Below are 15,371 nucleotides of genomic sequence, written 5' to 3'. Positions count from 1 at the left end.
TCACCGTTCTCAGTCAAGCTTTCAGTGAAACAATTTGTCACATTAGTAATTTTACCGATTGTTTTTTCAATACATATAACCGAAATCCTGCGTGGTATAAAATGTGTCAAATAAATACTTGGCACATTTTCTAAAATTTGTCAAGGACATAGTTGACAATATATTTATTGTCATATTAAAGGCCCATTTTTATTATTCATATCACATTTCCTCTTACCAAAAGAAGAAATGAAAGCTGTTTAACCCCTGGGCTACTTTAAAGGGCTTACTCCTTTCCCCCATCCTCTATGTATATGAAATTATTTTGTTTCTACATATTTTGTTGGTATTCTCTTTATTGTTGTTGCTTTTTTGTTGTTGAAAATAGATTGTTCTGTCATAAAATACATCTGAACTACAGTTTTCCCTCCCTCCATCCCCACTTCAGCTGTCCCCCTCCTCCCCTTTCCCCCAGATCTACTCCCCCTTCAGAAAAAGAGCAGGCCTCCAAAAGACAACCAAACAGGACAAAACAAGATACAATAATACGAGGCAAAAGCCCTTATCAAGGCTGGACAAGGCAACCCAATAGGAGGAAAAGAGTCCCAGGAGCAGGCAAAAGAGTCAGAGAAACACCTGCCTCCACTGTTAGGATTCCCATGAGAACACCAAAATACAGCCATAATAATACACACAGAGAACCTAGTGTAAATCAGTTCAGGCCCCATGCTTGGTGCTTCAGTTCTGTGAGCCCATATGATCCCTGTTCAGTTGACTCAGTGGGCCATGTTATTCTAGTGTCCTCTGTCTCCTCTGACCCCTACAATCTTTGCTCCCCATCTCTAAGGGAACTCAGTGGAGACCTCCAATTTAGACTTTCCATATAAGGTCTGGCTATGGGTCTTTGCACCTGATCCCTTCTGCCGTTGGAGGACTAGAAATAGCAGAATATCATTAGGAGTTGATTCCTTTTTTCAGTTGTGTTTGGTTCTACTCTAGGTCTCTAGGCAATCCAGTCTCCTGTTCCTGGCCATCCAGACAATATAGGGCACGGGCTCTTTCATGGAGTGGCCCTCAAGTTAAACCAAACATTGGTTGGCCATTCTCATAATTTGTGTGCCACCAATGCCCCCAGTACATTTTGCAGGCAGGACAGATTGTAGGTTGAGGGTTTTGAGGCTAAATTGGTGTGGTGGTTTCTCTTTATGTAGCCTGCCGAGTACCTTTTTGTGCCAGAGCGACGAGAACATAGAGATCAAAGCTCCATGGAGGCCCCAGTCCAACCTCTCTAGTTCAGTGAGCTATGTGAATGTTATCCTCATCATGGCCCTGCCTTCAGCTTTCAGGGTGGCCTCCTGTCCTAGTATCAGCCTAGGTCACTTAGGGATCTCCACAGGACTCCCTTGGCCAGCAACTCAACTGAATGCAACCCAGTCCCAACACTGGAAGAAAGCCTTGCCCGGCTACAAAAGCTGTCCAATTCTAAATGCATAGCCTTCATTTCCAGGAGTATTCACTAAATTTACCCTCTTAAGTTTCCACTGCACTAGGTCTGCACACTTCCCCATAGCCCCCAATTCCAGCTGTCTCTCCTTCCACCCACCCCCATTCCACCACCACCTCCACCACCTCTACCACCACCACCTGATCTCTTCTTGTCCCAGTCCACTCCAAAATCTATTTTAATTCTTCTTCTCAGGGAGGAGCATGCATGCCCCTGACAGTAAAGGGCTTGTTCCTTTACTGTGCAGTTATATAATTCTTAAGTTTCTGTTTTTGACAGGTGCACAATAAGTGGTTAGTTGCATAATATTTTTCTTCAGTAAATCTTAATTAAAAACCCTATCAATAAGAAACCATTACCAACATAGGAAATTCTGAATTAATAAGATATTGGATATTATCAAAAAATACCTATATTTACACTTCTTATATCTACTTTTGTAGACATTAAAGATGATTCACTTACATTTGCTCTTTTAGGTACTGACACTATTGTGTTTCGTTTTTCCATAGAAATCAGTGAATTTCCTTCTGAATGTTGTAGTGTGATGGCAGGAGGTACGCTCACTGGGTGGCATGCTGATGTTGCTACTGTTATGTGGCGAAGAATGCTTGGCATTTTGGGAGATGTCAATGCTATTATGGATCCTGAAATACATGCTCAAGTTTTTGATTACCTCTGTGAACTTTGGCAGAATCTAGCCAAGGTAAGAAAGAAAATAAAAGCTCTAAATGGGGAAAAATAAAGTATTAGTAGGTAGTAGGCCAGATGTGGTGGTTTAACAACTATAATTCCAGCACTTGGAATACTGAGGCTGGGGGATCATGAGGTAGAAGCCATGTTGGGTTACATAGCAGTTCTAGGCCAGCCTGGTCTATCCTGTCTCAACAAACAACAATAAGCACCTCCCCTGCACCCTAACCCACCACCCAAAAGAGAAGAAAAGGCCTTTAAGAGCATTGTTACAACGTGATCATGCTTTGCATTAAAAGAGTGTTCAGTATTTGGCCATAATCACCATGATGAAATATGTCATTAAGGTAGAGACAGGACTCAACTTCTGTTTAAGGTATGACAGCTAGAAGAGGAAATAGTTTAATATATTTTTGTTACCTTTTATTTGAAAATTATAGATCAGAGATAATCTTGGCATTTCAGCCGATAACCTGACTTCACCTTCTCCACCTGTTTTGATTCCTCCACTAAGAATTCTTACACCTTGGCTTTTTAAGGTAAGCTTGATATATAAAACATTAGTATATTTTCCTCTAATAAGTTAGTTTTGAACATTGATAGAAATTTAACAATAATTTAACGATTATTTGGTCTTCAAGAACACCTAGTTTTTAACTAGTATCTTTAAGAAATGGCTAGTAGAGAGGAAAGTTAGGCATAGCAGAATTATAATATTTATTTAATTAAACAAAAATAAATGCAAAAAGTATGTCTTAAATGTTTTTAAATATATGTACTTAGTTTTATTCATTTTCCCTCATGAAGGATTTAACCCATGGCCTTGCTGAACAAGTGTTATAACACTGAGCTATACCCACAGCTCTAGAATAGTCTGACTTCATTCATACATACATTCATATTATATACTCATATATAACATTCATATTATATATAATTGCTTTAAATAAAAAATAAAGTGAGAACTATACTTTAGAGATTTCTTTTTCACTATTATTTGACATTTGGCCTATTTTTTAAAGTGAAGCGTGTGTGATTATTCATATGTACGTGTGTGATTATTCATATGTACATGTGTGATTATTCATTTGTATGTGTGTGATTATTCATATGTATGTGTGTGATTATTCATTTGTACACAGAATCTTTTCATATAAGAGTAGTTTCCCTAGTCCTGACTTCTAGGACATTAATGAAATTGGACCAACATAGAAATTTATGAAAACAGATATTGCTTATTATATTCAATTTCAATTGTAAATATTTACAAACATTATTTGGCTTTAGTATTAAAATTTATTTCTTAATTTTAGGCAACCATGTTGACTGATAAGTATAAACAAGGTAAATTACATGCATATAAACTTATTTGTAATACAATGAAGAGAAGACAAGATGTATCCCCAAATAGAGATTTTTTAACGCATTTCTACAATATAATGCATTGTGGATTGCTTCATATTGACCAGGTAAATATATGTGCCTTCTAAAACGTTATTTTATCAGTTTTAAACTGTCAGTTTTCAACTTTACAAAAATTAGAATCACCTAGCAGATTGGCCTTTGAGCCTATCTGAAAAATGGTCTTGATTAAGGTAGGAAGACCTGCCCAATGAGAGTGGAGTGCCCAATGCAGAGGGTCCTGGACTGTTTCAGAGCAGAGAGAGCAAGCTGAGAACTCCCGGAATACAGTCACTGCTCTCTTCTGCCTGTTCACATAATGTGACCAACTGCTCCCAGTTCTCATTATGACTTCCATGCAGTGATACACTGTAACCTGGACCTGATTCCCTACAGTGATACACTGTAACCTGGACCTGTTCTCTGCAGTGATACACTGTAACCTGGACCTGATTCCCTACAGTGATACACTGTAACCTGGACCTGATTCCCTACAGTGATACACTGTAACCTGGACCTGTTCTCTGCAGTGATACACTGTAACGTGGAGCTATGAGTTAAAGTTGTTTTAGTCAGAATATTTTATCATGACAAAAGGAAAGGAAACTAAGATAATCAGTTTTCAATTCTGCTTAATTCATGCTTTTTAAGATCTAGAATTAAAACTGTTCTTCATATGTAGTGATTTATATATAATTCACTTTATGACCTTATTTATTCTTGAAAGGTGATTGAAAACAAGCTACAGTAGTTATTAAGGGATGGTTTTCAGTGTTCTTTTAAATGAACAGAACAAAGAAAGAATATTAAAAGTGGTAAAGGAAAAAGGTCAAGTAACATAGAAAGGCAGACCAATCAGGATTACACCAGATTTCTCAACAGAGACTCTTAAAAGCCAAAAGATCCTGGACAGATGTCATACAGACCCTAAGAGAACACAAATTGCCAGCCCAGGCTTCTATATCCAGCAAAACTCTCAATTACCATATTTGGAGAAACCAAGATATTCCGTGATAAAACCAAATTTTACACAATATCTTTCCACAAATCCAGCCCTACAAAGGATAATAGATTGAAAACTTCAACACAAGGAGGGAAACTACACCCAAGCAAAAGCAAGAAATTAATCTTTTCACAACAAACCCAAAAGAAGAAAGCCACACAAACATAATTCTACCTCTAACAAAAGAGTAACAGGAAGCAACGATCGTTTGTCCTTAATATCTCTTAACATCGATGGACTCAGTTCCCCAATAAAAGGCCGTAGACTGTCTGTCAGCTTCCACACTATGCTAACCACTTTACTTTTTAAAGAGATTAAGCCATCCTTGCTTAGGTTGTTTTTTCTTAATATTCCAATGTGTCTATTTTATGATGACTCTTAATTGACACTTGAGACATATGAATTTGCTCACCTTTTCATGCAGCAATGATAAGGTTTATTCTGCTTGAAAGTTTATCTCATATTTTCTTAATACTAAATTATATTGCTATAATCACAATTCCATTAACTTGGCAGCTGTATCATTTATAATCACTAAGTAATCACAAATAGGATTCTAGGACACATATTTCAGGGTATTTTATCTTAGTTAGAAAACTAAAAAGTGAAAGATTTCAACCTCATTATAATTTGGTTAAGTGTCACTTGTGAGTTAGTTGAAAAGCACTAGTATTTAAAGGTGATACTAATATTTCTTTCTGAGCAATGAGAAAACTTTATTAATTTAGAGATAATTATAATGTTCTAACCTAAGCATATCTCAAATACAATTTCTTCCTTACTACTACAAAAATAGAGTTTTTATTTAAGGTCAGTCACATTCAGTGGTAGAAGACTGGTTGGAAGAGGAGGAAAACAGTGGGAGTGGAGTAGGCAATGATAAGGGAGTATTACAAAGGTAAATATGATCAAAGTGTATTATGTGCACATTGTAAAATGTCATAATTATACCTATTATTACATATAATTAATACCAGATAGGAAAAAAGTTTTTTAAATAGTCATATTGAATAATACAACCAAATATACTGCGTCTTTCCTAGTAAATTCCAAACCATAATGTCATAAAGGAATATTCATTTAAAAACACTACCTTTAGGTTTCTGATGCTAGTTATTATTCAAAGACTTACAGTTAATTTTAAAAATAAGATCTCTCCATTTGCCACATAGTAGATTATGTAAGTTCAGTATAGATTCAGAGTGTGAGTTACCACATGGAAGCAACTAGAAGCAGGAGGAGCTGCTCTGTAAGTCAGTGTTACAGTCAGTGCAGGGCTAACATTTGCTGTGAGCAAAGAACCGCACTTTCTAACAGGGAAAACAAAGTCCTGTTGTTTACATCAGTTAATCAAATATGTGTCTAAGGTTTACTTTCGTAACAAAATATACTGAGCATGGATTGATTGGAAGAATTAAAATTAGTCTTTCCAGGTAGCTAGTATATTTTTATAGTACACTTGACCCATGTTAATGCTATTGGTTAGCTGGTACCCACAGTTACAAATGTGGTCATCTTTCTAACCCCTTGACTTCCTTTCAGGACATCGTCAATACGATCATCAAGCACTGCTCACCTCAGTTTTTTTCACTTGGTTTGCCTGGGGCCACAATGCTTATTATGGATTTTATTATAGCGGCTGGGAGAGTGGCTTCTTCAGCTTTTCTTAATGTAAGTCTTTATTTCTAGTTCTTATTAAGTAATAAACTATTTGTTCAGACTTGGCTCACAAAGCAGCAAAAAGAGGAGAGAACTATTGTTCTAAAATATAACAAACTCATGTTCAGAAAGTCTACTATGTAATTGGAATTGACGGAGTCCCCACAGTAAAAAGAAAAGCATTCTGATGTGTTAAGAAACAATAAAATCAATTGATGAGCTAGCTCAATGTTGTAAAAAAATGGCAAAAAAGATTTCAAAATTGGGAAATGTAAGGAAACTGGCAAGGAAATAATGAAAGGTTTGCAGGTTATTGCTTAAGTAAGAAACAGTGGACCGTAACCTGTCCTTACTCTGTGTGTGCATGAAACCAAGAATTCTTTTTCGACACTTAAATATTTTAATGGGATAAAGAACCAACATTTATAGCATAATCCAGAAATATGCCCTTGGAGTAAACCTTACATGTTAAAAAGCAGGGGAAAAGTCTATAATGCCACAGAAACCAGGGTAGATGCAGTCCATAAGTCACAGAGGTGAGCCAGCTAGGATGGTAGTAGCTATGGACGCAGTGCTAAAAGAAGGAAGACTAAGGAGTCATTTAAGGACACAAGTTGAGAACATGACCAATGTGTATTTAGAAAGATCACTTTCTGAAAGTCCTATTAGGAGGAGGTTTGGGTATATGGAAGAGAAAAGTACTCGTGTACCATTTTAAAACATGTACACCTTCGAAAAGACTATTTTATTTCTATATTGCAAAAGACCAACAGTGAAGGAGAAAAGGACTCTTTGTGGCATTGCATAAGGTGTGTATAAGATACTGATGAGAGGGCAATCAAATGATTAAATATAGATCAGGAGGTCAAGAGATGTGTTAGTAGTATTTTTTTCCTCCATCTTTATTAACTTGGGTATTTCTTATTTACATTTCAATTGTTATTCCCTTTCTCAGATTCCCGGTCAACATCCCCCTAACCCTTCCCACTCCCCTTCTATATATGTGTTCCCCTTCCTATCCTCCCTCCATTACCGCCCTCCCCCCAACAATCACGTTTACTGGGGGTTCAGTCTTGGCAGGACCAAGGGCTTCCCCTTCCACTGGTGCCCTTACTAGGCTATTCATTGCTACCTATGCAGTTGGAACCCAGGGTCACCCATGTACAGTCTTTGGGTAGTGGCTTAGTCCCTGGAAGCTCTGGTTTGTTGGCATTGTTGTTCATATGGGGTCTCGAGCCCCTTCAAGCTCTTTCAGTCCTTTCTAAGATTCCTTCAACGGGGGTCCCGTTCTCAGTTCAGTGATTTAATGATGGCATTCGCCTATGTATTTGCTGTATTCTGGCTATGTCTCTCAGGAGACATCTACATCCAGTTCCTGTCAGCCTGCACTTCTTTGCTTCATCCATCTTATCTAGTTTGGTGGCTGTATATGTATGGGCCACATGTGGGGCAGGCTCTGAATGAGTGTTCATTCTGCCTCTGTTCTACACTTTCCCTCCCTATTCCCTACCAAGGGTATTCTTGTTCCCCTTTTAAAGAAGGAGTGAAGCATTCGTATTTTGATCATCCCTCTTGAGTTTCATGTGTTCTGTGCATCTAGGGTAATTCAAGCATTTGGACTAATAGCCACTTATCAATGAGTGCATACCATGTGTGTTTTTCTGTGATTGGGTTACCTCACTCAGGATGATATTTTCCAGTTCCCTCCATTGCCTATGAATTTCATAAAGTAATGACTTTATGAAATGTTTTTGATAGCTGAGTAATATTCCATTGTATAGATGTACCACATTTTCTGTATCCATTCCTCTGTTGGAGGGCATCTGGGTTCTTCCCAGCTTCTGGCTATTATAAATAAGGCTGCTATGAACATAGTGGAGCATGTGTCTTTGTTATATGTTGGGGCATCTTTTGGGTATATGCCCAAAAGAGGTATAGCTGAGACCTCAGGTAGTTCAATGTCCAATTTTCTGAGGAACCTCCAGACTGATTTCCAGAATGGTTGTACCAGTCTGCAATCCCACCAACAATGGAGGAGTGTTCCTCTTTCTCCACATCCTCGCCAGCATTTGCTGTCACCTGAGTTTTTGATCTTAGTCATTCTCACTGGTGTGAGGTGAAATCTCAGGGTTGTTTTGATTTGCATTTCCCTTATGACTAAAGATGTTGAACATTTCTTTAGGTGTTTCTCAGCCATTGGGCATTCCTCAGCTGTGAATTCTTTGTTTAGCTCTGAACCCCATTTTTTTAATAGGGTTATTTGTCTCCCTGCGGTCTAACTTCTTGAGTTCTTTGTGTATTTTGGATATAAGGCCTCTATCTGTTGTAGAATTGGTAAAGATCTTTTCCCAATCTGTTGGTTGTCGTTTTGTCCTAACCACAATGTCCTTTGCCTTACAGAAGCTTTGCAGTTTTATGAGATCCCATTTGTTGATTCTTGAACTTAGAGCATAAGCCATTGGTGTTTTGTTCAGGAAAATTTCTCCAGTGCCCATGTGTTTGAGATGCTTCTCCACTTTTTCTTCTATTAGTTTGAGTGTATCTGATTTGTGTACAGGGTGATAAGCATGGATTGATCTGCATTCTTCTAGATGCTGACCTCCAGTTGAACCAGCACCATTTGCCGAAATGATGGTTTTGGCTCCTTTGTCAAAAATCAAGTGCCCATAGGTGTGTGGGTTCATTGCTGGGTTTTCAATTCTATTCCACTGGTCTATCTGTCTGTCTCTGTACCAATACCATGCAGTTTTTATCATTATTGTTCTGTAATATTGCTTGAGTTCAGGGATAGTGATTCCCCCAGAAGTCCTTTTATTGTTGAGGATAGTTTTTGCTATCCTGGGTTTTTTGTTATTCCAGATGAATTTGCAAATTATTCTGTCTAACTCTTTGAAGATTTGGATTGCTGTTTTGATGGGGGTTGCATTGAATCTGTAGATCGCTTTTGGTAAAATGGCCATTTTTACTATATTAATCCTGCCAATCCATGAGCATGGGAGATCTTTCCATCTTCTGAGATCTTCTTCAATTTCTTTCTTCAGAGGCTTGAAGTTCTTATCATACAGATCTTTTACTTGCTTGGTTAAAGTCACACCGAGGTATTTTATATTATTTGGGATTATTATGAAGGGTGTCATTTCCCTAATTTCTTTCTCAGCTTGTTTCTCTTTTGTGTAGAGGAAGACTACTGGTTTACTTTAGTTAATTTTATACCCAGCCACTTTGCTGAAGTTGTTTATCAGCTTTAGTAGTTCTCTGGTGGAACTTTTGGGATCACTTAAATATACTATCATATCTTCTGCAAATAGTGATATTTTGACTTCTTCTTTCCCAATCTGTATCCCTTGGATCTCCTTTTGTTGTCTGATTGCTCTGGCTAGAACTTCAAGAACTATATTGAATAAGTAGGGAGAGAGTGGGCAGCCTTGTCTAGTCCCTGATTTTAGTGGGATTGCTTCAAGTTTCTCTCCATTTAGTTTAATGTTAGTGACTGGTTTGCTGTATATGGCTTTTACTATGTTTAGGTATGGGCCTTGAATTCCTATTCTTTCCAGTACTTTTATCATGAAGGGGTGTTGAATTTTGTCAAATGCTTTCTCAGCATCTAATGAAATGATCATGTGGTTTTATTCTTTCAGTTTGTTTATATAATGGATCACATTGATCGTTTTCCGTATATTAAATCATCCCTGCATGCCAGGCAGGTCACTTGGAGCAGAAAAGTTGGTCTTACCTGTGGTCCAGCGGCTGAAGTTGCTCCTGGGGGGCTGCTTTTGAGCTCTCCGTGAGGGCAGCAACCAGGAGGGCCTGCGCTGCCTTTTCCCAGGGCCCCGTGCACCAGGGTCCCAGATGGCGTTAGGTGTTTTCCTCTGGAGTCAGAAATGTGGGCAGAGTGTAGTCTCTTCTGGCTTCCCAGGCGTGTCTTCCCCTCTGAAGGTTTAGCTTTCCCTCCCATGGGATTTGTGTGCAGGGAGCTTTTGTTCAGGTCCCTTCAGATCCAGGCGATGTCTGGACCGCAGGGGACCTGTCACTTGAGTGCCCCTATCTTCTGGTTCCCAGAGGCCCTATACAGTTTCCTCTTAGGCCAGGGGTGGGCAGTATTGGTTGTCTCTCCTGCTCTGCAGTCTCAGGAGTGCCCACCTGTCCGGGCGGTGAGCTCTCTCTCCCAAGGGATTTGGGAGCAGGGAACTGTCACACCACTTTTTCAAAAGAAGTTATTACATTTATTTGGGGGCAGGTGCACATGTTATAGTGTTCTTTTAGACGTCATTCATGTTTGTGTTCAAGGAACATATATTAACAGCTTTCAGGAGTTGGTTCTCTACTTCCACTGTATATGTCCCAGGGATCAAACTCAAATGGTCAGGCTCAGCAGCAAAGGCCTTCACCTGCTGGGCTGTCTTGGAAGCCCTTGCATCATCATGTCTTGATAGATGGCGTCTTGGTGAGAATGCATGCAAGATGGGATGCTCCTGGTATTCTAACTACCTCCTAAAGATCCCACTGTCTTTCTTAGTTGTCACAGAGGTATGGCAGTTAATGTCCAGTTAACCTTTCAGGGGAAGAGAAGGAGAAGGCAAACCACAGTGTTCCTCTTGAGTAGAACACAATGGCTGCAGAACAAATTAGATCTTGTATGTGCTTAAGGGACCTAAAGGATGCTGTTGAAAAGTTGGAGAAAAATAAAATGGAGTCTAGAGTCAATCTACCTGGGTTGAAATCTGAGCTTTGCCGTTCGTTCATTACATTATTTCATCAGTGTTATCTTCACCTATGAGTATTGTTTTATAAAGATTAGTCACATGGAGCATTTTATGCCATATTGTTGGTTTAATACAATCTTTGTTAAGTAACTGGTGGTATAACTCAGTAGGAAAGCACTTAGCTTGCATGAAGCCCTGGTTTGCTTTAACTAGAACAAATTAAAAACATTTGAGTCAGAAATGATTAAAATTCGAGTAGCTCTGAACTCTCGGTAGAAGCAGGAGAATGATGAGTTCATACCAAGTTTGAAGCTGTCTTCCATTAACGAATGTCTAGCCCACAAACAGCAAACCCAACCATCACAAATGGATCATCAGGTAAAATGCACCTGCAGTGCAAGCCTGGAAACCTGAGTTCAGTTGCTGGAACCCTCAGTGGAAGGAGACAACCAATTCCCCAGTAGCACCCAAGGCATGTGTATACATACCCACACTTACAAATACACACATAAGTAAATTTGAACACTTAAATAAATGTACACTTGTTGGATAGCTGAAGATATCCCATTAGTAACAGTGACACACTTGGAAGCTCTAGAACAGCAAGAATAAATAAAACCTCAAAAGAAATAATCAAAATCAGGGATGAAAGCAATGAAATATAAACAAATAGTAAAAAGAATCAATGAAGTGAACTGAATCTTTTAGAAAATCAACAAAATTGACAATTGATAGCTAATCAAAAGACAGAAATTTAAATTAATAAAATGATAAAAGGGGGTGTTATGAAAGATTATACAGAATTTTACTTTGTTTTAGAGTTGATGGTGTCATAGGAAAAGGCCTATAAATCCATCTCTTAAAGGTTAGTGATACTGTATAGAGGAGATGAAGGAAAGTATTCAGTTTACAGGAAATAGACTCAATTGAAGTATGCTCAGAGAATTACAAATAAGCTATTTTGTTTGGAGTATAACATGCAGGAGTATAGTCACAGAATAATAAAAAGTGTTCCTTATCACCTGAAGCGTGATCTACACAACATTTACTGTGATCATCCAGGTGCTCATTAGCAGTTTGGACTCTCAGGTCCCATCCCTAAGTCCTGAGTCACAACCTTGTGATTAGATCATAAATGATGAATGAAGTCATTGGTTCAATCAAGAAGCATTGTTTTGGGATATGTCTTAGGAGGGTTTGAATACTGTGGACCAAGTATGGTGTAACACTGGCTTAAATACTTTAAAATATGGTAAGAGATAATTAAACCTGTGCCTTGAGAATATTAAATGAGTACATTACTCTTGCATTAAATACATGGAAGACAAACTAAAGATGGTACACAAGCTACAAGTTCATGCTAATATTACCAGGGTACCCAGGTAATCAGCCTCTTTGAGACTCGCAAAAATTGATAGAGCTCTAAAGAGGTTAATATTCAAACTGTCACTTATTAATTTACTGTGAAAACTTTTGCTCATCAGTGGACCAGTTACTCCGGACGACTAGTGGTATTTTCTGCAACTTTTCTCAAAATTCTGCCTCTGTGCTTTTGATGTGACCAACTTTCCTCCCCTACATCTGGATATTAGTTATGTAATAGCTTCCTTTGAGTATTGCAGAACATAGAGTCTCTGTGCTTTCTAATTCGTATAATGCTTGTTACTGGGAAAGGCTATATAGAAACCAATCATTGTAGGAAACAAGCTAGACACATACATGTCCCCTGTAAGGTTAAATAAAGGTAATCTTCCTCTGGATGGTGTTAAAAACACCAATTCCAAGTCTTAACCTTCTGATTCTCATTTTAGATCCCATCCATATTATCTTTCATTGTTAATGTTTCCCTCTTTCCTTTAGCAGATTTCAATATAATTGATAGAATTTTGTCTTTAACTATTACAGAACTATTACATATACTTGTAAGTTTGCTCCTCTTATAGCCGCATATCCAGATATTATCAGTTACCTTACCCAACTTAGCAAGAAATCTCAACTAATCTCTTCAACTAAATATTGATATTTTTAAAAAATCAGCTCTGTTTGTAATGGATAGTTTTACATTAGAATGATAGATCTGCTGTTTCATATCCATAAGTCTAGGTTGTTTTTAAATGAGGACATGAAGTATTTTATCTTTTGTTTTGAAACAATGTACTACTGGTAGTACTGGCAGGCCTTCAACTTATGAATGTCCTTCCTCGGCCTCTTTAGGGTGAGGATTTTAGGTATACTATAACAGGTCCAACAGAAATTATCTGTTCTGTTCTGCTGAGAGTAGTGTAAGCTTAAATCTTACACTTAGTGTAAGCTGCTAGTCTGTTTAGAGATTGAGTCATGATTTATGTTAATGGGAGTTTTGAATTGTTAATATACTGATGTTTCATATTTTTATTACATATTCTTAAACATATGAGCCAGTGTGTAAGTATTGTAACTAAATAAAACAATGCACTGGTTCCTGTTTGATGGACATGTAAGAGTGCAGAAGAGGAAATGTTTATGTTGAAAGAATTGCCTTAATCAAATGAAAGACAACATGAAGTCCCTTTTACTGGAGGATTTATACTAACATGAATTGTAATGTTAGTAAACTCTAAGGACAGTGGGTTTTCATATCCCTATGAAGATAAAAACCATCTAGCCTGGTGCCGTTTCTTGAAGACAGAATTAGCCTTTTAGCCTTTTTTTATTTATCCTAAAGTAGTGACACTAAGTCATCAACTTACTTGAATAATGGATATTGAAGTATGAATTACATGTAAAATAATTTAGCTAGGCATGGTTGCACATGCCTTTAAGCCCAGCACTTGGGAGTCTGAAGTAGGAGTATTACAAGTTTAAAACCACCCTGGCCTTTATAGCAATATGTTGTCTCTCAATAAGTAAACAAAATACTCATTTTCTTTTTAATTAGCTTAAATGTATGCTGATACCAGCTTATGTTCTTATTTAAAATTCATTAGCTGCAGATGATTTCTGTTTTTTTTTTAATTTTTTTACCATTCTTTTTTTTTTAATTTAGAGAATACTTTATTAGTTTTTGTTATCAAACCCACGTATATAAGACCTTACATATTTAATACAGTGTGTTACCCCTGTACAAATGGAAAAAACTTAAGTTCAACATTTCTAGACCAATATGGCTGTTAATTTCTGTACAGTGCCAACTCAACACAGTAAACGGGGCTACTTTTTTCCAAAGTTGACAGCACAGGTAAAGTTTCAAAAAATTCAAATTATATATCTGTATATATATATTTATATTTATATAAAAAGACCAATAATAGCAGTGTGTTATGCATCAACAGCAGCAACAGCTTTTCCAGGTTCTGCAGTCATCTGAACAAAACTGTAGAGACATCCAGCACACTCCATTAAAAAAAAAAAGTAAAAAAACAAAACCCGAGAAAACAGCACAGTTCTGTTACTCTTGTGGTACCTGGCACCATTTTTTTTTTAAATTAGCTTCTCAATCATCATCTGGAAAGAAAACATTCTGAGCAACATCATTAAAAACAGCTCTGATAAAGCACGGTCACTACTACGTATCATAAAGCAGGTACAAGCTATTTTACATCCACAGAGGTATGATACAGAACTGTCCTACATCTATAATACTAGAGGATACAATTTAAAAGGCATTATTTGAGACTTGATTCTACTTTTCCAGCAGAGGGCCCAAAGGATGGTGTGACACAGCTTTGTAAAGAAACATACTCTAGACAGGATTTCCTTTCACTAGTGGCACACTTCTAAGGATTCATTCTCTCCATGAATGTCAGCTAAAACCGTTATTAAAAAAATGAAATATCCCTAGAACAAAACCGTATAACCACCGGATTCACATGAAGATGACCTAGTGGAGACAAGCTGGACCTCACCTTACCAACAAGCTATCAAATCTGTTATGTTTAAACAGTGAGACCTCCAAGGAAGGAGATGCCAAGTAGTGCTTCAAAGCTTCGGACCACAATCAAACACAGCATCCTTTTCAACAGAAGCAGAAGCTCATCTGAATATGCTCATGGATGCTGACATCAACATTTAATCATCTCCTCACTCATCCAGGAAGAGGGGGAGATCAGTTACTACTGTACTTTATTGTGTTAAACCAAATCACCATGTTACAAAAATAGCAAGCTGCCATAATAAAAAATAAGGCTCCTCCATCCAGCACCAGATAGCATCATTTTACTTTCAAGCCTAGAAATTGCACACTTGTATATAAACCAATCGAAGATGAGGATTGAGAGTTCATCTTGGTAGATTTTTCCTTTGATGAATATGAAGTGTCCTTCCTTATCTTTTTTGATGACTTTTAATTGAAAATTGATTTTATTTGATATTAGAATGGCTACTCCAGCTTGCTTCTTCTGACCATTTGCTTGGAAAGTTGTTTTCCAGCCTTTCACTCTGAGGTAGTGTC

At 37.6% G+C, this 15,371-nt stretch overlaps 1 protein-coding gene across 1 annotated transcript in view; it reads left to right on the top strand.

Moving 5' to 3' along the window:
* Window positions 1–15,371, top strand: part of Ralgapa1 (Ral GTPase activating protein catalytic subunit alpha 1) — a 274,127-nt gene that overhangs the window by 121,363 nt on the left and 137,393 nt on the right. Inside the window, 4 exon segments of the mRNA NM_020083.4 lie at window positions 1,996–2,189; window positions 2,617–2,715; window positions 3,490–3,645; window positions 6,123–6,251. Of these exon segments, the coding sequence (NP_064468.4) occupies window positions 1,996–2,189; window positions 2,617–2,715; window positions 3,490–3,645; window positions 6,123–6,251 (578 nt within the window).

This window comes from Rattus norvegicus, chromosome 6 (assembly GCF_021556685.1).
Source record: "Rattus norvegicus strain SHRSP/BbbUtx chromosome 6, alternate assembly SHRSP_T2T, whole genome shotgun sequence".
Lineage (NCBI taxonomy): Eukaryota > Metazoa > Chordata > Mammalia > Rodentia > Muridae > Rattus > Rattus norvegicus.
This window is presented reverse-complemented; position numbering and strand designations above follow the sequence as displayed.